This window comes from Dermochelys coriacea, chromosome 2 (assembly GCF_009764565.3).
Source record: "Dermochelys coriacea isolate rDerCor1 chromosome 2, rDerCor1.pri.v4, whole genome shotgun sequence".
NCBI classification, from domain to species: Eukaryota; Metazoa; Chordata; order Testudines; family Dermochelyidae; genus Dermochelys; species Dermochelys coriacea.
In genome coordinates, this window is record NC_050069.1 from 271734537 (window position 1) to 271756975 (window position 22439).

The 22439-nt window shown below is 52.0% G+C and overlaps 1 protein-coding gene across 1 annotated transcript in view; it reads left to right on the forward strand.

Annotated features, from left to right (window-relative positions):
* Positions 1-22439, forward strand: part of ASIC3 (acid sensing ion channel subunit 3) — a 35153-nt gene that overhangs the window by 3038 nt on the left and 9676 nt on the right. The window contains exons 4-10 of the mRNA XM_043507148.1: positions 888-1025; positions 3247-3334; positions 3636-3875; positions 4640-4767; positions 17869-18019; positions 18309-18365; positions 18895-19048. Of these exons, the coding sequence (XP_043363083.1) occupies positions 888-1025; positions 3247-3334; positions 3636-3875; positions 4640-4767; positions 17869-18019; positions 18309-18365; positions 18895-19048 (956 nt within the window). The remainder of the gene's footprint in view (positions 1-887; positions 1026-3246; positions 3335-3635; positions 3876-4639; positions 4768-17868; positions 18020-18308; positions 18366-18894; positions 19049-22439) is intronic.

Sequence of the window (22439 nt, forward strand, 5' to 3'; positions counted from 1 at the left end):
CCTCGGTAGCAGTCTGACCCCTCGCAGCCTGGTCAGGCCCCAGGGCCCACGCTGCATCCACCAGATTGGAAGCGATCCCTCTCCTCCAACTAGGCAATCAGCTGTTCCTTGGTGGACCTCCCAATGCGCAGCCCCCTCTGCTTGCACAGCTCCCCCAGGTCGCTCTTAAGGCGTTTAGCAAACATCTCCCTGCCGGCCACTCGCAGGCCTGGGCAGCTTTCCATGGTTTCCAGGGAGAACCCCTAGGGTGCCAGTCCTTCTTGAGGTCACCACCTCTTTGCCAGGGTCGAGCTGCAGACTCCTCCGCCCCGGGACCGCTCGCTGCAATCCCCTGGGGGACCCTGTTACTGCAAAAGTCCTTCTCTCTGGTCACACACTCCCAGGGGTTAACCGCCCCCTGAAACCATCTCTCTCTGAATCTTCAGCATGCCTGGTCCCCATCAATCCCCCTTCGTTTTACTGTTCCCCAATCACTTACTGCAGGAAGCGCCATCCACGGGGTGCAGTACATCCAACTGCTGACACCATTTATCACGGAGTGTGGGGGAGTCCGGGGCCTGCACCCCTCTTCCTGGGATTCACTGTGACTCCCAGTAAAACAGAAGATTTATTGGACAATAGGAACACGGTCTAAAACAGAGCTTGTGGGTACAACCAGGACCCCTCAGTCCTTCTGGGGGAGCAGGAAGCTTAGACCCCAGCCCTGGGGTTCCCTGCGTTTCACCACCCACCACCAAACTGAAACTAAACCCCCCCAGCAAGCTCTCTCCTGCAGCCTTTGTCCAGTTTCCCGGACAGAGGTGCTATCCCCCCCCCCCGCCTCCGGGCTCAGGTTACAGGCTCTCAGGTCTCCCATCCTCAGTGAAACCCCCCTGCCGCATTCCCAGGTCAACACTCCCCCCTCCCTGCTGCGCCGCACAAACAAAGCCTTTTATGGCATCGAGAAAGGTTCTGGCTGTCTGCATCAGACAGACAGTGACGCTAACCCAGGATCAGGAGCAAACACTGTTCCCCTCTGCAGCGGGGTACGGCAATTCCCACCTCAGTAACTTCCTGGGATGGGCCCATGGATTCACCCCCCTCCTTTATCCAGCATTGCATGGCAAGCAAGGCCCCAATCACAAGCAGTGCCCCCCCTCAAACCAATTAGCCCCTTTCTCCTCACAAACACATTCCTGCAGGTACAAGGACAAGCCATGCGAGCAAAGGCCAAAGCTGGGTATGTTTGCTCTGGAAAAGAGGAGATTCAGGGGGGACATGACAGCAGGCTTCGATTACTTGAAAGGCTGCCGTGAAAAGGATGGAGAAAAGCTGTTCTCTCTGGAGGGCAGGACAAAAGGCGATGAGGTCAAACTCCAGCAGAGCAGATTTAGATGAAATCTCAGGAAAAACTTCCCAGCTTTAAGAGCAGGGGACAATGGAACAGATGCCTGGGGCGGGGGGGGGGGGAGGTTGTGGAAGCTCCTTCACTGGAGGTTTCCCAAGGAGGCTGGAGCCATCTGTCTGGGATGGGACAGACACAACAATTCCTGCAGGGTGGTGGGGTTTAGACAAGCTGACCCCAGCGACTCTGGGGTGCTACGATTCTCTCCCACTCTGCCATTGGGCCAGGCAGTCCATGGCGTGGGAGCACGAGCATCCCTGAGCGCTGGTGCCCAGGTACATCCAGCTCCAGCTGTGATAGCTGCAGGTCCTGGCTGAGGGGGCCGGTTCTGCGGCCCCTGGCCGTCAAAGGGCCAGTCACGGGGAATTGGCTCCCCAAGGACTGGGACAAACCCAGCAACTGCAGTGATGTGGACACTGGCCTCCAAGTGGGTGGGTAGCCACGTGCCCACAGCCGTTCTGCACTGGCTGAGCACGGATCAGGGGCTGGTTTCACGAGCCCAGGCAGGAGGGAGTGTGATGAAGCGGGACTGTTTTTAAGGTTTCCTCTGAATATTGTGGGGGTGCCTCAGTTTCCCCTAGGCAGTTCTTAAGTATCTAGGGGGTGGAATAAGGGTGTATGATCGTTGCAGAGCCCTAGAGGGCAGGTGCGTGCAGGGGTCTGGACACAGAGAATGGCCGACACCCTGTTTCCTGGCCACTGATGGCCTGGGCCCTTCCCCTCTGCAAGGTGAGAGCTAAAGGGTTGGAGAACAAAGGAATCAGGTGCGCTCCTGGCCCAGGGAAAGGGACAAAGCCCAGAGGAGGGGGAGCTGGAGAGAGTCAGTTTGGGGCTGGCTGGGGACATGGAGTGAAGTGCAGATGGGGTTGTCTGGCTCACTGCCCCCCAAAATGGACCCAGCTGAGGGGTCCTGTTCTCTGCACCTACAAGCTCTGTGTTAGACCATGTTCCTGTCGTCTAATAAACCTTCTGTTTTACTGGCTGGCTGAGAGTCGCATCTGACTGTGGAGTTGGGGGGCAGGACCCTCTGGCTTCCCCAGGACCCCGCCTGGGCGGACTTGCTGTGGGAAGCACACAGAGGGGCAGAGGATGCTGAATGCTCCGAGGTCAGCCCCAGGAAGGGGGCAGCCGGGTGAGCTGTGTGTCCTGCAGACAGGCTGCTCCCAGAGAGGAGACTCCCCCAGAGTCCTGACTGGCTTCGTAGGGAGCAGCTCCAGAGCATCCCCCAGGGACTCCGGGACAGGGGGTCACACAGTGGGGACAGGAATGTCATTTGTGCCAGGGTCCTGCCATGGGAATACCATCCCTGCCTGTCCCTGAATGTCGACTCCCAGTTGGTGACAAACCCTGGCATTGTGGATGTCCCCAGTGCACTGTGGGTCACGAGGGCCTGCGTACCTACAGAATAGTGTCCATATGCTCTTGGGGGGCAACCCATGGGCACATGGATCCCATCCATGGGCTGTTCTCAATGCCGACAAGGCCTCCAGACTAGCGTTACTGCCGCCGCCCTGAGGCAAACCACGTGCCTGGCTGCTCAGACACCTCTGCCACGCCTGCCGGCACTGGAACTGGTTCCTGCCGGCACTGGAACTGTAGCAGTCTGGGGCTGGCGGCTCCTGCGGTGTCTTTACCCAGTGAGACGCGGCCCCAACCTGCCCCCCAGGCTCCAGAAAAGTGGCTTTCGTCAGGCACTAGATCTCACTCCGGGGTGCATGGTGCGGGGCCCCACCGACTGTGCTCATGGTCCTGCGCCAGCCGCACCTGGCCATGGATGGGGCTTTAGCGGCTGTGCTGAGCATCACGAGGCTGCTGTGCCAGGTATTCTCCTTCTCCTCCTGCTCTGTCCTTACCTCCGCCAGGCCCCAGGGCTGGGTCAGAAAGCGCTGCCCAAGTGTCCCCCTGCCCTCGCCAAGCTCCCGGCGGGCGAGGGACTGGGCAGCTGGGAGTGTATAGACCAGAACGACAGCTCTGCCCATGGCAGAGCCACCCCCCAAACACAGCACAGCTCTGCCCATGGCACAGCTCCCCCCAGACCCCCACAAACACAGCACAGCTCTGCCCATGGCACAGCCCCCCCCAGCCTCCCACAAACACAGTACAGCTCTGCCCATGGCACAGCCCCCCCAGACCCCCAAACACAGCACAGCTCTGCCCATGGCACAGCCCCCCCAAACACAGCACACCTCTGCACAAAGCATAGCCCCTCCCCAGCACCCCCAAGCACAACACAGCTCTGCCCATGGCACAGCCCCCCCCAGTGCCACATGGTCCCGGTGCAATGTCTCCCTGGGCTGGACTGGGGCTGACCCCTTGTGCCCGGCTCTGTCTCCCCTGCAGATCTTCACACGCCTGGGGAAGTGCTACACATTCAATGCAGGGGCGCCGGGCAACGAGCTCCTCACCACCGTCAAGGGTGGCTCCGGCAACGGGCTGGAGCTCATGCTGAACATCCAGCAAGACGAGTACCTGCCCGTCTGGGGAGAGAGCGGTGAGGCTGGGCATCGGGCACAGGCTCCCCCACACACCTGGGACGGCAATACCCCCCCAGACAGCAACACCTGGCATGCACAGCCTTGCCTGACCCCCTCCCTAGGACAGTAACACCCCGGGTCGCACAGCCCTGCCTCAACCCATCACTGGGAAAGCAACACCCCGGGTCGCACAATCCTGCCGGACCCCAACCCTGGGAAAGCAACACTCCGGGTGGCACCGCCCTGCCTGACCCCGACCCTGGGACAGCAACAGCCCGGGTGGCACCGCCGTGCCTGACCCGGAACCTGGGACAGCAACACCCCGGGTCTCATGACCCTGCCTGACCCCGAACCTGGGACAGCAAGACCCGGGGTCGCAGAGCCCTGCCTGACCCAGACCCTGGGACAGCAAGACCCCGGGTCGCACAGCCCTGTGTGACCCCGTCCCTCAGACAGTAACACCCCGAGTCGCACGACCCTGCCTGACCCTGACCCAGGTCAGCAACACTCCGGGTCACACAGCCCTGCCTGACCCCGACCCTGGGACAGCAACACCCAGCATAGACAGATACCCTACCACCACCACCACCACCACCACCCCCAGACAGCAACACCCCCAGCATGGACAGGTCTATCTTACCCCTCGCCCTGAGGCTGAAAAGCCACAAGTCAGGAATCAAGTCCAGCTAGCTCCCCGCCAGAACAGGAGCCCTCTCCCATCCCCGTTACCCCTGGGTGTCCCCCACCCCAGTAACACCCCCATTCTCTACTCTGTTGGCAGATGAGATCTCCTATGAAGCTGGGGTCAAGGTTCAGATCCACAGCCAGGAGGAGCCACCCTTCATCGACCAGCTGGGTTTCGGTGTGGCGCCCGGCTTCCAGACCTTCGTGTCCTGCCAGCAGCAGAGGGTATCCGTCCTTCCATCTCTCTGTCCATCCCCGGGGCCTGTGGGCCAGCAAGGGTCCTGCTTATCACCCCAGTGCTCGTGGGGCAGGCAGCTGGGGAGGGAGGTAGCCCTGGTGATGACAGAAAGGGGGGTCAGCTCCTCAGGGATCCCTGGGGAGGGATTGCTGGCATGAGGCTGTCCCTTCTCTACAAGGGAGGATGTCAGGAGCTGTTTCTTCCCTCTGGCCCTGGCTGTGTGGATCCCCCTGTCAAGGCTGGCTCCCCATGCACGTGTGATCGGAATCTTTGGCCACCAGTGTCTGGGGGGGGGCACTCTGTGCCTGTGTGTCCTGGTGCCACCCACCTGGGGGCATATAGAGGCAAAGTGACCCTGACTACTCTCTCCACTTGGTACCTGTGGCAGTGAGGTGGGACTCGCATCCCACCAGGTCCACTCTAGCACCTTGTGCTCATGCACTTGCAAATAAGAAATATTTCTAGTTAGTTGGTTATGATTAGTTGGATTTGGTTGATTGGGGATGGCTGGGGTTGGTTAGGGTTGGTTGGGATGGGTTGGGGATGGTGGGTTGGTTTGGTTTGGATTAGATGGAGTTGGTAGTTGGGGTCTAGTTGGTTGGGATGGTTGGTTAGGGTTGATTGGCTGGGGTTCAGATGGTCTGTTGGGTTAGCAGCAGAGGGTATCCGTCCTTCTATCTGTCTGTCCATAGTTGCAGTTGGTTGGTTTTGGTAGGTTAAGTTTATTTGGTTGAGGTGGGTTGTAACGGTGGGGTGGGTTAGTAGCTGGGGTTGGTTAGGGTTAGTTGGTTGGGGATGGTGGCTGGATTGTGTTAGTAGCTGGTGTTGGTTGGTTAGGGTTAGTTGGGGTTGGTTGGAGATGGTGGTTGGGTTGAGTTTGAGCTGGGGCTAGTTAGATTAGTTGATTGGTTGTGTATGGTGGTTGCGTTAGTAGCTGCGGTTTGTTGGTTAGTTGGCTGGTTGGGGTGGGTTAAAGATGGGACTGGTGGCTAGAATCTCTCTCCAGGTGGCTCTCAGTGCTGCAGATGCAGTTGTCTCTGAATTGTGCTGGCTTTCTAATTACACAATCTGAACATGTAACAATTGGTCATCGAGCTGTCCATTAGTTGCAATGACTGTCTGTGATTGGATAGGAATCCTTGAGTTGTATCCTTGTTCTGCATTCATCATCTGTAGAGTTTGCTCTATTGTTTATTCTCTCGGAGGAACAAACTGTAAGTGTCAACATTTTCTGCTGAACTCTCCGCTGTTGGTGTGGATCGTATATGATCCAGGCACTGAATTTTTTTTCTTTATGACAGCTGGCATTGTCCATCCTTTTTCTTCATCCAATTTGACATGAATGTGGTCACCACATTCTAGACCCATCAGTTCTCTGAGTGAAGTTTGTTGTAAAAGTGTTCATAAGATCTTTTAGCCTTTTCATCCAATTTGGCTACTGTCTTCATGTCTGGCCACTTTGGAGATAGGTTTCTTTCCAAAGTTGGAACAGCTGTTCTGAATTGTCTTCCCATCAGGAACCGTGCTTGACTATATCCAGTAGCTGTTATAAGTGTTGATATGTAACTCAGAAGAGCAAGTGTAACAATGCTGCCTCTGACGGGACACAACTGAGAGTATCAATTCAGGACAAATTGCTTAGAGCAGGGCAGTCACAGCCCAAGGCTGGGAGTCCTTTACTACTATGGCCCACAAAACCAGCCAAACAGAGAGGACTTCAGTCTCATCCCACTGGCTAACCAGAAATCATACAAGCAATTTCCTTAGACACTCCACTTTCCCAGTATCATCACCAGGGCCATTCGTTATGGGGATGAAGGGTTATGAAAACGAATACCCCAGTAAAAGAAAAAAGGTTCTCCTGATCCCAAAGGATCAAGCCCCAGACCCAGGTCAATATACCAGTCAGATCTTACCCACAAATTGTGCTGTTGCCAATTCTTTAGAATCTAAAATCCAAAGAGAAAAGGAGTACTTGTGGCACCTTAGGTGCCACAAGTACTCCTTTTCTTTTTGCGAATACAGACTAACACGGCTGCTACTCTGAAACCTAAAATCCAAAGGTTTATTCATAAAAAGAAAGAAATATAGATGAGAGCTAGAACTGGTTAAATGGAATCAATGACATACAGTGATGGCAAAGTTCTTGGTTCAGGCTTGCAGCAGTGATGGAATAAACGGCAGGTTCAAATCAAGTCTCTGGAGAACATCCCCAGCTGGGATGGGTCATTCAGTCCTTGGTTCAGAGCTCCAGTTTGTAGCAAGGTTTCTCCTGAGGTCAGAAGCAGGATTGAAGACAAAATGGAGAAGATGCAGCAGCCTTTTATATTCTCTCTCTTGTGGGCAGAAACCCCTTTGTACTCCTGTGCAAAATCACAGCAACAAGATGGAGTTTGGAGTCACATGGGCAAGTCACATGTCCATGCACGACTCAGTTTGCAGGCAGCAGCCATTGCCCACATGCCACCTTGAACGTTCCCAGGAAGACTTCTCATGTGGATTGGAGTCTCCCAAGGTCCATTGTCAGTTAAATGTTTCTTGTTTGGGCACTTAACCTGAAGAGGCCCTTCTCAGTAAACTGGCCAAATGCTTCACTGAGGCTACGTACAATCAAACACATTGAGATACAAGGACATAGCCAATATTCATAACTTCAACTACAAAAATGATACACACATACAGACAGCATCATCATAACCATCAAACTACAACCTTTCTATAGACACCCCACTTGGCCTCCTCTGTACAAGACCTGGTGCAACCATAGGACCCTGGTTGCAACAATGATCTATACGGTCTCAGTTCATGTCAATAATGTCACAGCAAGGAATGGATCTTCCTGCTGCAGGATTTTTTTTTGGCTGTCTGTACAGCTCTCTCAGCCTCTTCATTCACTCGTGGGGAATGTGGGCTGCTAGGAATATGATCAAAATAATATTTTGTTCAGAATGACTTAAAATCTGCTGCGGTGAGTTGTGGTCTGTTGTCCATCACTAGGTGTTCTGGAATACCGAAGTGAGCAAAAGAGCACTTCAATTTCTCGATGACACTGCGATATGTCATGTCTTTCAAGTATATGACTTCTGTATACCTGGAAAAAGAGTCCACAACGACCAGGTAATGATGACCTCTGAATTCACATCAGTCTGCAGCTAGTCTCTTCCACGGCCTGTCCGGTCAGAGTGTTCTGTGTGTTGTGTTGGTCTGTTCATTCTGCAGTGCTCACATGCAGATACTTTATTCCTTATGTCCTTGCTAATTCCCAGCCACCACACTGACTGGCCCATTCACGGCAGTTAGTTCGTCCTCGATGTCCTTCCTGAAGGAGGTTTAGGATTCTCCCCTCATTTTGTTTGGAATTACGATGCAAATGCCTTTAACCATGAATCCATCTGACTCGCACAACTGTCCACACACCACAAAGTAGTCTCATCACTTTCTTATTGTCCTTTAAATACTTGACCCAGTTGCCCTAGGGTAACTTAGAACTTCCTGAAGCTGAGCGTCTGTCAAGGTTGCTTTTTGTGCTGGGAATAGTCTCTTTTCTGACATTGGTCTGTGTGGGTCCACAGCATCCACACGTGCCTTTATGTCATCTTCGAGCTCACGTGTAGCGGTGTGCATGCTGAGCTCTGTGAGCTGTGACAGATCTGCTACTCCCAGATTTTTCCCAGGAACGTACTTAGCAATTGAGTTAAATCGCATTAACCTTAGCAATAGACATTAGCATCTCAGCAGGGCTTGATCTGGGTTGTCAGGGTTCCCTTCCCACTCTGAACTCTAGGGTACAGGTGTGGGGACCCATACAAAAGACCCCCTAAGCTTATTTCTACCAGCTTAGGTTAAAACTTCCCCAACGCACAAATTCCACCTTGTCCTTGAACAGTATGCTGCCACCACCAAGTGATTTAGACAAAGAATCAGGGAAAGGACCACCTGGAGTCCTGTTACCCCAAAATATTCCCCCAAGCCCTTACACCCTGTGACAAAAAGGAACTGTTCTTAATGTTTCCTCTGAATATGGTGGGGGTGCCTCAGTCTCCCCTATGCAGTTCTTAAGTATCTAGGTGGTGGGATAAGGGTGTTTGATCCTTGCAGAGCCCTAGAGGGCAGGTGTGTGCAGGGGTCTGGACACAGAGAATGGCCGACACCCTGTTTCCTGGCCACTGATGGCCTGGGCCCCCTGCAAGGTGAGAGCTAAAGGGTTGGAGAACAAAGGAATCTGGTGACCTCCTGGCCCAGGAAAGGGACAAAGCCCAGAGGAGGAGGGGCTGGAAGGGGAGTTTCAGTTTGGGGCTGGCTGGGGACATGGAGTGAAGTGCAGACGGGGTTGTCTGGGTCACTGCCCCCCAAAATGGACCCAGCTGAGGGGTCCTGTTCTCTGTACCTACAAGCTCTGTATTAGACCATGTTCCTGTCGTCTAATAAACCTTCTGTTTTACTGGCTGGCTGAGAGTCACGTCTGACTGCAGAGTTGGGGGGCAGGACCCTCTGGCTTCCCCAGGACCCCGCCTGGGCGGACTCGCTGTGGGAAGCGCACAGAGGGGCAGAGGATGCTGGATGCTCCGAGGTCAGACCCAGGAAGGGGGGAGCCGGGTGAGCTGTGTGTCCTGCAGACAGGCTGCGCCCAGAGAGGAGACTCCCCCAGAGTCCTGCCTGGCTTCATAGGGAGCAGTTCCAGAGCATCGCCCGGGGACTCCATGACACACCCCCTTTCTTGGGGAAGGCTTGAGAATAATATCCTCACCAATTGACCCACCCTTGGATCTTAAGAACAATGAAAAATCAATCAGGTTCTTAAAAGAAGAATTTATTTAAAAAAAGATAAAAGAATCACCTCTGTAGAATCAGGGTGGAAGATAACTTTACAGGGTAATAAAAAGATTCAAAACATAGAGGATTTCCCCTCCAGGCAAAACTTTAAAGTTACAAAAGCAGGGATAAACTTCCCTCTTAGCACAGGGACAATTCACAAGTTAAAACAAAAGATACTCTAACACATTTCCTTACTATTTCTGTAATATTAGATTTCAGAGTAGCAGCTGTGTTAGTCTGTATTCGCAAAAAGAAAAAGGAGGACTTGTGGCACCTTAGAGACTAACAAATTTATTAGAGCATAAGCTTTCGTGAGCTACAGCTCACTTCATCGGATGCATTTGGTGGAAAAAACAGAGGGGAGATTTATATACACACACACACACACACACACAGAACATGAAACAATGGGTTTATCATACACACTGTAAGGAGAGTGATCACTTAAGATAAGCCATCACTAGCAGCAGGGGGGGAAAGGAGGAAAACCTTTCATGGTGACAAGCAAGGTGGGCCATTTCCAGCAGTTAACAAGAACATCTGAGGAACAGTGGGGGGTGGGGTGGGGGGGAGAAATAACATGGGGAAATAGTTTTACTTTGTGTAATGACTCATCCATTCCCAGTCTCTATTCAAGCCTAAATTAATTGTATCCAGTTTGCAAATTAATTCCAATTCAGCAGTCTCTCGTTGGAGTCTGTTTTTGAAGCTTTTTTGTTGAAGGATAGCCACTCTTAGGTCTGTGATCGAGTGACCAGAGAGATTGAAGTGTTCTCCAACTGGTTTTTGAATGTTATAATTCTTGACGTCTGATTTGTGTCCATTCATTCTTTTACGTAGAGACTGTCCAGTTTGGCCAATGTACATGGCAGAGGGGCATTGCTGGCACATGATGGCATATATCACATTGGTAGATGCGCAGGTGAACGAGCCTCTGATAGTGTGGCTGATGTGATTAGGCCCTATGATGGTATCCCCTGAATAGATATGTGGACAGAGTTGGCAACGGGCTTTGTTGCAAGGATAGGTTCCTGGGTTAGTGGTTCTGTTGTGTGGTGTGTGGTTGCTGGTGAGTATTTGCTTCAGATTGGGGGGCTGTCTGTAAGCAAGGACTGGTCTGTCTCCCAAGATCTGAGAGAGCGATGGCTCGTCCTTCAGGATGGGTTGTAGATCCTTGATGATGCGTTGGAGAGGTTTTAGCTGGGGGCTGAAGGTGATGGCTAGTGGCGTTCTGTTATTTTAGCCGTATAGAGTGGAAATCTGTCAACTTCATGAAAAAACTCGTACAGATACAGACAGACATCATCTTCCTCTCCAAATGCAAACAGATGGACATCATACCAAAAGGACTGAAGGTAAAAAATCCACTACAATCTACATACCACACAGACTATGCTGACAGCTTGTGCCACACACTCTCAAAGAAACTGCGGAACCACCTGATCAACATCCTCTACAGAAACAGGGAAAGATTAAGAATGAGCTCTCAAAACTGGATACTCTCATAAAGAACCAACCTTCCACACAAACTTCCTCGTGGCTGGACTTTACAAAAACTAGACAAGCCATTTACAACACACACTTTGCTTCTCTACAAAAGAAAAAGGACACTAAGCTATCTAAACTACTGCATGCCACAAGGGGCCACAACAGTGGTTCCCATAACCCACCAATATTAAGCAATATTGTTAATCTATCCAACTATACTCTTAGCCCAGCAGAAGAATCTGTCCTATCTCGGGGCCTCTCCTTTTGCCCCTCCACCCCCACGAACATGATGCAGTTCTGTGGTGACCTAGAATCCTATTTTCGACGTCTCCGACTCAAGGAATATTTCCAACACACCTCTGACCAACATATTAACCCACAGAGATCTTCCTACCAACACTACAAAAAGAAGGATTCTGGGTGGACTCCTCCTGAAGGTCGAAACAGCAGCCTGGACTTCTACATAGAGTGCTTCCGCCGACGTGCACGAGCTGAAATTGTGGAAAAGCAGCATCGCTTGCCCCATAAACTCAGCCATGCAGAACACAATGCCATCCACAGCCTCAGAAACAACTCTGACATCATAATCAAAAAGGTTGACAAAGGAGGTGCTGTCGTCATCATGAATAGGTCTGAGTATGAACAAGAGGCTACTAGGCAGCTCTCCAACACCACTTTCTACAAGCCATTACCCTCTGATCCCACTGAGAGTTACCAAAAGAAACTACAGCATTTGCTCAAGAAACTCCCTGAAAAAGCACAAGAACAAATCCGCACAGACACACCCCTAGAACCCCGACCTGGGGTATTCTATCTGCTACCCAAGATCCATAAACCTGGAAATCCTGGACGCCCCATCATCTCAGGCATTGGCACCCTGACAGCAGGATTGTTTGGCTATGTAGACTCCCTCCTCAGACCCTACGTTACCGGCACTCCCAGCTATCTTCGAGACACCACTGACTTCCTGAGGAAACTACAATCCATTGGTGATCTTCCTAAAAACACCATCCTGGCCACTATGGATGTAGAAGCCTCTACACCAACACTCCACACAAAGATGGGCTACAAGCCGTCAGGAACAGTATCCCCGATAATGTCACGGCTAAGCTGGTGGCTGAACTTTGTGACTTTCTCCTCACCCATAACTATTTCACATTTGGGGACAATGTATACCTTCAAATCAACGGCACTGTGATGGGTACCCGCATGGCCCCACAGTATGCCAACATTTTTATGGCTGACTTAGAACAACGCTTCCTCAGCTCTCATCTCCTAATGCCCCTACTCTACTTGCGCTACATTGATGACATCTTCATCATCTGGACCCATGGAAAAGAAACCCTTGAGGAATTCCACCAGGATTTCAGCAATTTCCATCCCACCATCAACCTCAGCCTGGACCAGTCCACACAAGAGATCCACTTCCTGGACATTACGGTGCTAATAAGCAATGGTCACATAAACACCACCCTATACCGGAAACCTACTGACCACTATTCCTACCTACATGCCTCTAGCTTTCATCCAGATCATACCACATGATCCGTTGTCTATAGCCAAGCTCTATGATACTACTGCATTTGCTCCAACCCCTCAGACAGAGACAAACACTTACAAGATCTCTATCATGCATTCCTACAACTACAATACCCACCTGCTGAAGTGAAGAAACAGATTGACAGAGCCAGAAGAGTACCCAGAAGTCACCTACTACAGGACAGGCCCAACAAAGAAAATAACAGAACGCCACTAGCCATCACCTTCAGCCCCCAACTAAACCTCTCCAACGCATCATCAAGGATCTACAACCCATCCTGAAGGATGAGCCATCACTCTCACAGATCTTGGGAGACAGACCAGTCCTTGCTTACAGACAGCCCCCCAGTCTGAAGCAAATATTCACCAGCAACCACACACCACACAACAGAACCACTAACCCAGGAACCTATCCTTGCTACAAAGCCTGTTGCCAACTCTGCCCACATATCTATTCAGGGGACACCATCATAGGGCCTAATCACATCAGCCACACTATCAGAGGCTCGTTCACCTGCGAATCTACCAATGTGATATATGCCATCATGTGCCAGCAATGCCCCTCTGCCATGTACATTGGCCAAACTGGACAGTCTCTACGTAAAAGAATGAATGGACACAAATCAGACGTCAAGAATTATAACATTCAAAAACCAGTTGGAGAACACTTCAATCTCTCTGGTCACTCGATTACAGACCTAAGAGTGGCTATACTTCAACAAAAAAGCTTCAAAAACAGACTCCAACGAGAGACTGCTGAATTGGAATTAATTTGCAAACTGGATACAATTAATTTAGGCTTGAATAGAGACTGGGAATGGATGAGTCATTACACAAAGTAAAACTATTTCCCCATGGTATTTCTCCCCCCCCCGCCTCACCCCCCACCGTTCCTCAGATATTCTTGTTAACTGCTGGAAATAGCCTACCTTGCTTGTCACCATGAAAGGTTTTCCTCCTTCCCCCCCCCCCCCCCCGCTGCTGGTGATGGCTCATCTTAAGTGATCACTCTCCTTACAGTGTGTATGATAAACCCATTGTTTCATGTTCTCTGTGTGTGTGTATATAAATCTCTCCTCTGTTTTTTCCACCAAATGCATCCGATGAAGTGAGCTGTAGCTCACGAAAGCTTATGCTCTAATCAATTTGTTAGTCTCTAAGGTGCTCTCTAAGGTGCTACAAGTCCTCCTTTTCTTTTTTTGTAATATTAGATGTATCATTTCAGTGGGAGCTGGATTACTTGCTTGATTTCTCCCTTTGTCTCCAGGGAGAACACACACACAGAGCACTAAACTAAATCCTTCCCCCCAGCCCCCCCATTGGAAAGTATCTTCTTTCCCCATTGGTCCTTCTGGTCAGGTGCCAACCAGGTTATTTGAGCTTCTTAACCCTTTACAGGTAAGGAGGGATTTTATGCGACCCTTATCTGTATATTTATGACACAGGTCTTTTCCACTGATGAGGGTTACAAGCAGTTTATGGTCTGTGATCAGTGTAAACGAGTCATTCACACAGAGATCTGTAAAAAGAAAAGGAGTACTTGTGGCACCTTAGAGACTAACCCATTTATTTCAGCATAAGCTTTTGTGAGCTACACGAAAGCTTACGCTCAAATAAATTTCAGAGTAGCAGCCGTGTTAGTCTGTATTCGCAAAAAGAAAAGGAGTACTTGTGGCACCTTAGAGACTAACAAATTTATTAGAGCATAAGCTTTCGTGAGCTACAGCTCACTTCATCGGATCAATGAACGTCCGATGAAGTGAGCTGTAGCTCACGAAAGCTTATGCTCTAATAAATTTGTTAGTCTCTAAGGTGCTACAAGTACTCCTTCAAATAAATTTGTTAGTCTCTAAGGTGCCACAAGTCCTCCTTTTCTTTTTGCGAATACAGACTAACACGGCTGCTACTCTGAAACAGAGATCTGTGAAAGTTCTCCCTGCCCATACACTTGCCAGGCACTCCTTTTAACTCTGTGCAGATCCTTTAGCTGCTTCTGAGAGTGTGTGAGAGCCAAATGCAGCTGGCTTCCACTCAGAGCCCTGTTCTTGCCACAATGCATCCCCTGGCCATAGCTGCCTGCGTCTGCACTGACTCCCCTCCCTCCGGGGGCTTGGTCACACTCTCAGACCTGAGCACTGGGGCTGTGGGGATCATTTGAAGGCAATGTCTTGATTTGGCTCCATAGCCAAGCTGTTTTGGATTTTAACAGTTCAGTCCATCATTTTGTCACTGTAGAAAGGTCTTGTAGGTATCGACCAAGGTAATTTACCATACCTAGTACACGTCTCGGTTCTGGCACATTAGTTGTTGCATTCAATTTATGAATTGCTTTTACTTTCTCAGGGCGAGGGCTGATTCCATCTGTTTATTATCTGTCCCAAAAGCTCAATTTGGTGAAGGTGGCAAATGCATTTCTCCTCATTTAGCACCAGTCCAGACTGACTGGGTTTAACACTGCGTTGAGGGTTGTCTTGTTTTCTTTCATCAAAGATCCATATATCAGAATATAGTCCATGACAGCTACAACTCCCATTTGTGTCTGTTACTAGTTCTGCATCTTGCTTTGGAAAGTTTCAGGTGCACTGGCAATCCCAAAAGGAGATCTTCCAAAGCAAAGTCTCCCAAAGGGTGTGATCAATGGAGTCAGTTTAGCACTTTCTTTGGGTAAAGAAATTAGTCTGATCGAGGCATCCAGCTTGGAGAATCCTGCAGCTCCTTTCACACTGGGGAGGAAGCCATCAGTGCTGGAGGATGCATTTTTCTCTCACAACTGCTTCATTAAGCGTTTTAAGATCCACACAGCTTCATATTTTTCTGTATAACCGGTAGCATGGGGGCACACCATGCTGTTGGCTCAGAGATTTTTCTTGGTTATGCCATGTCGCTCCATTCTCCTTAACTTGGTTTCCACTTTATGAAGGAAGGGGATAGGAATCCCGTGAGGTGTAACTGCACTCTATGGTTCAGCATTGTCCCTTAAGGGCATTTGCACTGGATCGCCTTTCAAAAGTAATTACCACCAAATACTCCACTGAGTTCTTCCACCTCTCTCACCTGGCCCATCACGGCTGCCACTCTGTGGCTCAGAAGGTGGTTGGCCTGTAGTTCTTTCATCACATGCACTCTGAATGGAAAGCTTTTGTCTCTGTAAGATGTTTGTGTCATGAGCTGCCCCATGCTCAGAGTAACTCCAGGGATAATCAGAGCTGGGTTATGTGACTTCAGCTCTGGGCGGGGTTGAAGAGATTGTAAATCGCTTCTGTGAGGCCTGTGATGTCAGCTCCTGAATTAGTTTGAAAGTCAATAGTCTTGCCATGAATATTCAGTTTCACTTTCCAGGCAGGCTCTGAGTCATCACCAGTGACAGATCCCAGAAAAAGAAAAGGAGGACTTGTGGCACCTTAGAGACTAACAAATTTATTTGAGCATAAGCTTTCGTGAGCTACAGCTCACTTCATCGGATGCATTCACCGATGAAGTGGGCTGTAGCTCACGAAAGCTTACGCTCAAATAAATTTGTTAGTCTCTAAAGTGCCACAAGTCCTCCTTTTCTTTTTGCGAATACAGACTAACACGGCTGCTACTCTAGATCCCAGAAACAATGTCTCTTGGTTGTCTGTAATATGAGTCAACCCACTGACTGCTTTGGTGCAGCAAACAGCTGCAAAATGTCCATAGGTTGTGCATTTTTTACATGCTGCACCTCTGGCTGGACATGCATCATCTCTTGGGATATGATCTGTTCCACACTTTCTGCACCTAGGCTGGAATTTGTCCCTCTTAGCCTCAGGGGTTTGATGATAATGACTTTTAACACTCAAGTGTCTGTTTAGAGTTTCTAAGCTAGTTTCAGGTTTTCCAAGGTTCTCAAGTTGTCCTAGGTTTTGGTGTCTCACCAGCTCAGAATGCTTTGCTCTTTGGATAGCTGTGGCTAGGGCTAAATCTCTCTTCAATTGTAGCTGCTGTGAAAGGTTTTTATCCGTTAACCCAATAACCAGCCTGTCTCTATTGTTTTTATGGTTTGCGTTCCCAAAATCACTGTTTTCAGCCAATGTACGCAGAGCTCTTATAAAACTTTCAACATTTTCCCCTGGTTCTTGAAGCGTGGCATGTTGATGAGCTCCAGCAACCTTTGTTGTTGTGTTCCTTCTGTTGCTGTTCTTAGTTTACTCCTGACACCATGTCATGCTCCAGTATCAGGTACAGACTGGCCACAGCACTTGCTGTACACACCAGGTGTGTTCATTGTAAGAGCCGTCAGTGCCCTTCCAGGCACAGCTGAGGTTCGTTTAAATAAGGTATGTCACACACCTGCTGGCTGGGCAGTACGATACAGTTTAGCACTCCACGACAGGGTGAGTGCCCCTTGGGAGGGCTGAGGGGGACCAAGGGGGACTGGATGAGTGTCTCTGCGGGGGGCTGGGTGAGACAGAGACTCGACGGAGTGAAAAGGCTGACAGTCTCTGCAGTTCTTGGCGATGATTTCTCCATGTGGATCCCACCAGCCGTCCTGCAGCCCCTCCTTCAGCGCCCGGATTGGGAGTAGTGAGGGAGCGGAGGGATGAGGTGGGACTGTAGGATGTGTGGGTGCAGCTTGGCCCCCACAGATCCTGTTGGCCAAAGAGTCTGATCTTGTGCCCGAGGCACCTGCACCTCGGGTGGGCTCCATGCGGATGAGGACTTGCTGAGCCAGTTACTGTAAGAGAAGGAGCCTCCGTTGTCTCTGTACAGCACCCAGCCGGCCTGCTCCCCGTGCTGCGCCCTGCTCAGTCGCCTCGGGACATGGGCATGCAGCACCATCTGCCTGCACTCTCCCCCATGGGGCCACCTGCCCCCCCCGTGCTGTCCCTCTCTGCTGCCCTCCTCCTGCGGCTTTTCCCCTTGGTGTTACCCATAATGCCCGGCTCAGCGTGGTATGTGTGCATGGGGGCCTGCAGCGCCATGGGTGCACATGTATGTTGAATGCGTGTGCATTTGCAGCTCTGTAGTGCATATGCACAGAGGTGAGCGTGGCGCTGCATGTGCCCACACCCCTGTGCCCACATGTCAGCCCGCAAGATGCCCGGCTGCCATTCCGGGGGGGGGCCTTACTGCTGGTATGGCACAGATGGGGGGGTTCCACCATTGGGGGTGAGGCGGGGGAGGTTACATTGCAGCACAGGTGGGGGGCAAGGGGCGGGGGTCTTGCACCGGGGCAGGCTGCTGGCCACTCCCCACCCTTTTCCTTAACCCTGTGTGTGTTGTAGCTGGTCTACCTCCCGCCCCCCTGGGGGGACTGCAAATCCACCTCCATTGAATCCGACTTCTTCACCAGCTACAGCATCACGGCCTGCCGCCTGGACTGTGAGACCCGCTACCTGGCCGAGAACTGCAACTGCCGCATGGTGCACATGCCCGGTGAGGGGTGCGGGCCGGGCCAGGCTGGGGGAGGCCCCGTGCTGGGGGAGGAGCCCCATGCAAGTGGGAGCTGGGAGGGGATGAGAGGGCAGGCGGCTGCTGGGGAGAGATGTGCTGGTCCTGGGGGCAGGGTGAGGAGGACGCCCCCCCACACACAGCTCCTGGGCCAGTTCCCCCCAGCCTCAGACATGGGGCTCTAATGAGACGCAGCCCCCACCACCCTTCTGGCTCCTGCAGCCCCACCAGCCCCCTGCCACGCCCCTGAGTGACCCTGTGCCTCCCTCCCCAGGGAATGCCAACGTGTGCACGCCAGAGCAGTACAAGGAGTGTGCCGACCCTGCCCTGGGTATGTACCCGTCGCGGCCCGTCCCTTGGGCAGTGCCTCGTCCCCTGCCCTGCCACCTGCTGGGGGCACCCCTCCCACACCTGGCCAGGACCCTGACACCCTTGGCCCTACTCCAGCTCAACCCATCCTCGGTACTGGGATTGCCCCCTTGTGGGTCACCTCCCCCCTGGGAGACATGGGGAGCAGGGCTGGGGACCCCTGGGGAACCACCAGAGTCTCCTCCCCAGCCTGTGTCACTGCCCGAGGAGTGGGGAGGGATTGGACCCCCTTGGACCTGTTGCTGAAGCAGTCGAGGGCCTGTGTGTGGGCCCAGTTTCTGAGGATCTCCAACCCATAGGGGTGCTGCTGGCTTACGCCCCATCCCTGTGACTCTCTGGCCCCTTCCCATCCCTATCGCTCTCCAGCCCGTCAGGGTGCTGCTGGCTCACGGCTTGTCCCCATCGCTCTCCGCCTGTCCCCATCTCTGTCCCTGTCCACGTCCCCGAGGTTCTCCGGATGTTCTTGGCTCACACCCATCCTCGCACTCCAGACTTCCTGGTGAAGAAGGACAGTGAGTTCTGTGTGTGCCGCACGCCCTGTGACATGGTGCGCTACGGCAAGGAGCTCTCCATGGTCAAGATCCCCAGCAAGGCCTCAGCCAAGTACCTGGCCAAGAAGTACAACAAGAGCGAGCAGTACATCTCGTGAGTCCCCTCCCCCATGCACAGCACAACCCCCCTGCACAGCTCCCCCAGACATCACCCCCGTGCACAGCACGACCCCCCACAGCCCCCCCAACATAACCCCCGCACACAGCATGCCCCCCATGCACAGCCCCCCAGACATCACCCCCGTGCACAGCACAACCCCCCACAGCCCCCCAAACATAACCCCTTGCACACAGCATGCCCCCCATGCACAGCCCCCCAGACAGCCCCCCTGCACACAGCCCCCACAGACATCACCCCCCACACCTCCCCCAAACATAATCCCACACACACAGCATGCCCCCCACAGCCCCCCAGACATCACACCCTGTTACGGCGTCCCCGGGCGATGCTCTGGAACTGCTCCCCATGAAGCCAGGCAGGACTCTATAAGTCTATAGACTTATAAGGTGGGTAGAAAGCTGGCTAGATTGTCGGGCTCAACGGGTAGTGATCAATGGCTCCATGTCTAGTTGGCAGCCGGTGTCAAGTGGAGTGCCCCAGGGGTCGGTCCTGGGGCCCGTTTTGTTCAATATCTTCATAAATGATCTGGAGGATGGTGTGGATTGCACTCTCAGCAAATTTGCGGATGATACTAAACTGGGAGGAGTGGTAGATACGCTGGAGGGGAGGGATAGGATACAGAAGGACCTAGACAAATTGGAGGATTGGGCCAAAAGAAATCTAATGAGGTTCAATAAGGATAAATGCAGGGTCCTGCACTTAGGATGGAAGAATCCAATGCACCGCTACAGACTAGGGACCGAATGGCTCGGCAGCAGTTCTGCGGAAAAGGACCTAGGGGTGACAGTGGACGAGAAGCTGGATATGAGTCAGCAGTGTGCCCTTGTTGCCAAGAAGGCCAATGGCATTTTGGGATGTATAAGTAGGGGCATAGCGAGCAGATCGAGGGACGTGATCGTTCCCCTCTATTCGACACTGGTGAGGCCTCATCTGGAGTACTGTGTCCAGTTTTGGGCCCCACACTACAGGAAGGATGTGGATAAATTGGAAAGAGTACAGCGAAGGGCAACAAAAATGATTAGGGGTCTAGAGCACATGACTTATGAGGAGAGGCTGAGGGAGCTGGGATTGTTTAGTCTGCAGAAGAGAAGAATGAGGGGGGATTTGATAGCTGCTTTCAACTACCTGAAAGGGGGTTTCAAAGAGGATGGCTCTAGACTGTTCTCAATGGTAGCAGATGACAGAACGAGGAGTAATGGTCTCAAGTTGCAATGGGGGAGGTTTAGATTGGATATTAGGAAAAACTTTTTCACTAAGAGGGTGGTGAAACACTGGAATGCGTTGCCTAGGGAGGTGGTAGAATCTCCTTCCTTAGAGGTTTTTAAGGTCAGGCTTGACAAAGCCCTGGCTGGGATGATTTAACTGGGACTTGGTCCTGCTTTGAGCAGGGGGTTGGACTAGATGACCTTCTGGGGTCCCTTCCAACCCTGATATTCTATGATTCTATGATTCTATGACTCTGGGGGAGTCTCCTCTCTGGGAGCAGCCTGTCTGCAGGACACACAGCTCACCCGGCTCCCCCCTTCCTGGGTCTGACCTCGGAGCATCCAGCATCCTCTGCCCCTCCATGCGCTTCCCACAGCGAGTCCGCCCAGGCGGGGTCCTGGGGAAGCCAGAGGGTCCTGCCCCCCAACTCCGCAGTCAGACGTGACTCTCAACCAGCCAGTAAAACAGAAGGTTTATTAGACGACAGGAACATGGTCTAACACAGAGCTTGTAGGTGCAGAGAACAGGACCCCTCAGCTGGGTCCATTTTGGGGGGCAGTCAGCCAGACAACCATGTCTGCATTTCACTGTCTACACTTCACTCCTCGTCCCCAGCCAGCCCCAAACTGAAACCCTCTCCAGCCCCCACCCCTGGGCTTTGTCCCTTTCCTGGGCCAGGAGGGCACCGGATCCCTTTGTTCTCCAGCCCTTTAGCTCTCACCTTGCAGGGGGGAAGGGCCAGGCCATCAGTGGCCAGGAAACAGGGCGTTGGCCATACTCTGTGTCCAGACCCCTGCACACACCCGCCCTCTAGGGCTCTGCAACGATCATACACCCTTATCCCACCCCCTAGATACTTAAGGGGAAACTGAGGCACCCCCACAATATTCAGAGGAAACATTAACAGTCCCGCTTCATCACATCTCTCCCCCCTTCGAGACTGAACTGAGCGGGGTCACTTTAGCCGGTGATCTGGGGAAGTTCGAAGCCACCAACATTCCCATGGATGCCCCAGCATCTCTCCGGTTCCTTGGTGGGAGATACACCAGACCCTTCCAGTTTCACGCCCTCCCTTAAGTCAGGGGTGGTCGATAGCACTCACAGGCCACATGTGGGAAGGTTTATGCGGCCCGTGCCCTTTTGCCACCCCAAAACCCCAGGGATCAAACTGGGATCGGGTCTTCTCCCAGCGCTCCAGTCTGGAGGCCTGCAATTCGGGCTCTCTTGGTTAAGAGCCCCCATCTTGACCTGGGCCACACACTGTTCACTTACAGAACTAGCATGGAGACATCCCTTTCTCAACAACCTTGTCTCCCCAACAAACTGGCCAAACACAGCCACTTGGTTATAGGACTGTTTAACTTTCTTAACAGCTTTCACTCCATTTGAGACCTTCTCAAAGCCATCCACACTGGATCTTTCAACAGGAAAGTCAGTGGCTTCATTTACAACAGAAAATTTCTGGCTGTTAGGAACTGAAACTTTCTTGATTAAATCACTTTCACACCCTTCAGTGGCAGTAAACTGCTTGCAAAGACTCCAGGAGGATTCCTTTCCCTGGGGCTTTTCTATGCAACAATTCACCCTTCACAGAAATTCTGCCCTTACCCTCTTCACCTAGGGCTTGCTCTAGAGGAACACTTTCCTGAGCAACAACAGACTCTTTCTGGGTCTCACTTACATCCAGAATTACCTCTGGCCCATCAGGCGGATTCCTACACAATCCCCTTTCAGGCAAACTTACAGACTCCCTAGATAAAAGGTTGGAAGCCTTCTCCTTCCCTTTGCCACACACAAGTTCAGGAATCTTTTCCTTCTTGCTACAGGTTTCCACACCCTCAGTAGGTAACACAATCAAATCACCTTTCTGCTCTCCTTGTGCCCTGGCTAGGATCTCACCCTGATTAGACACAGGGTTGCTACACCCTTTCCCAGCCACACACTAGCAACAGGCAAAATACAAGCACCAGAATCGTCTGGGCTCTGGGATTTTACATAGACACTAACTGGATGTGACCTAGTTACAGGGCCATTCTCCCGAGCAGACACAAACTTAGGGCCATTCCCACCCTGCTGACTAGACACAGCCATCAGCTCACAAGGCTGCCTAGGCTCATCCAAACTTTCCTTACCAAGCACCTTGCCACTCCCAACAGAT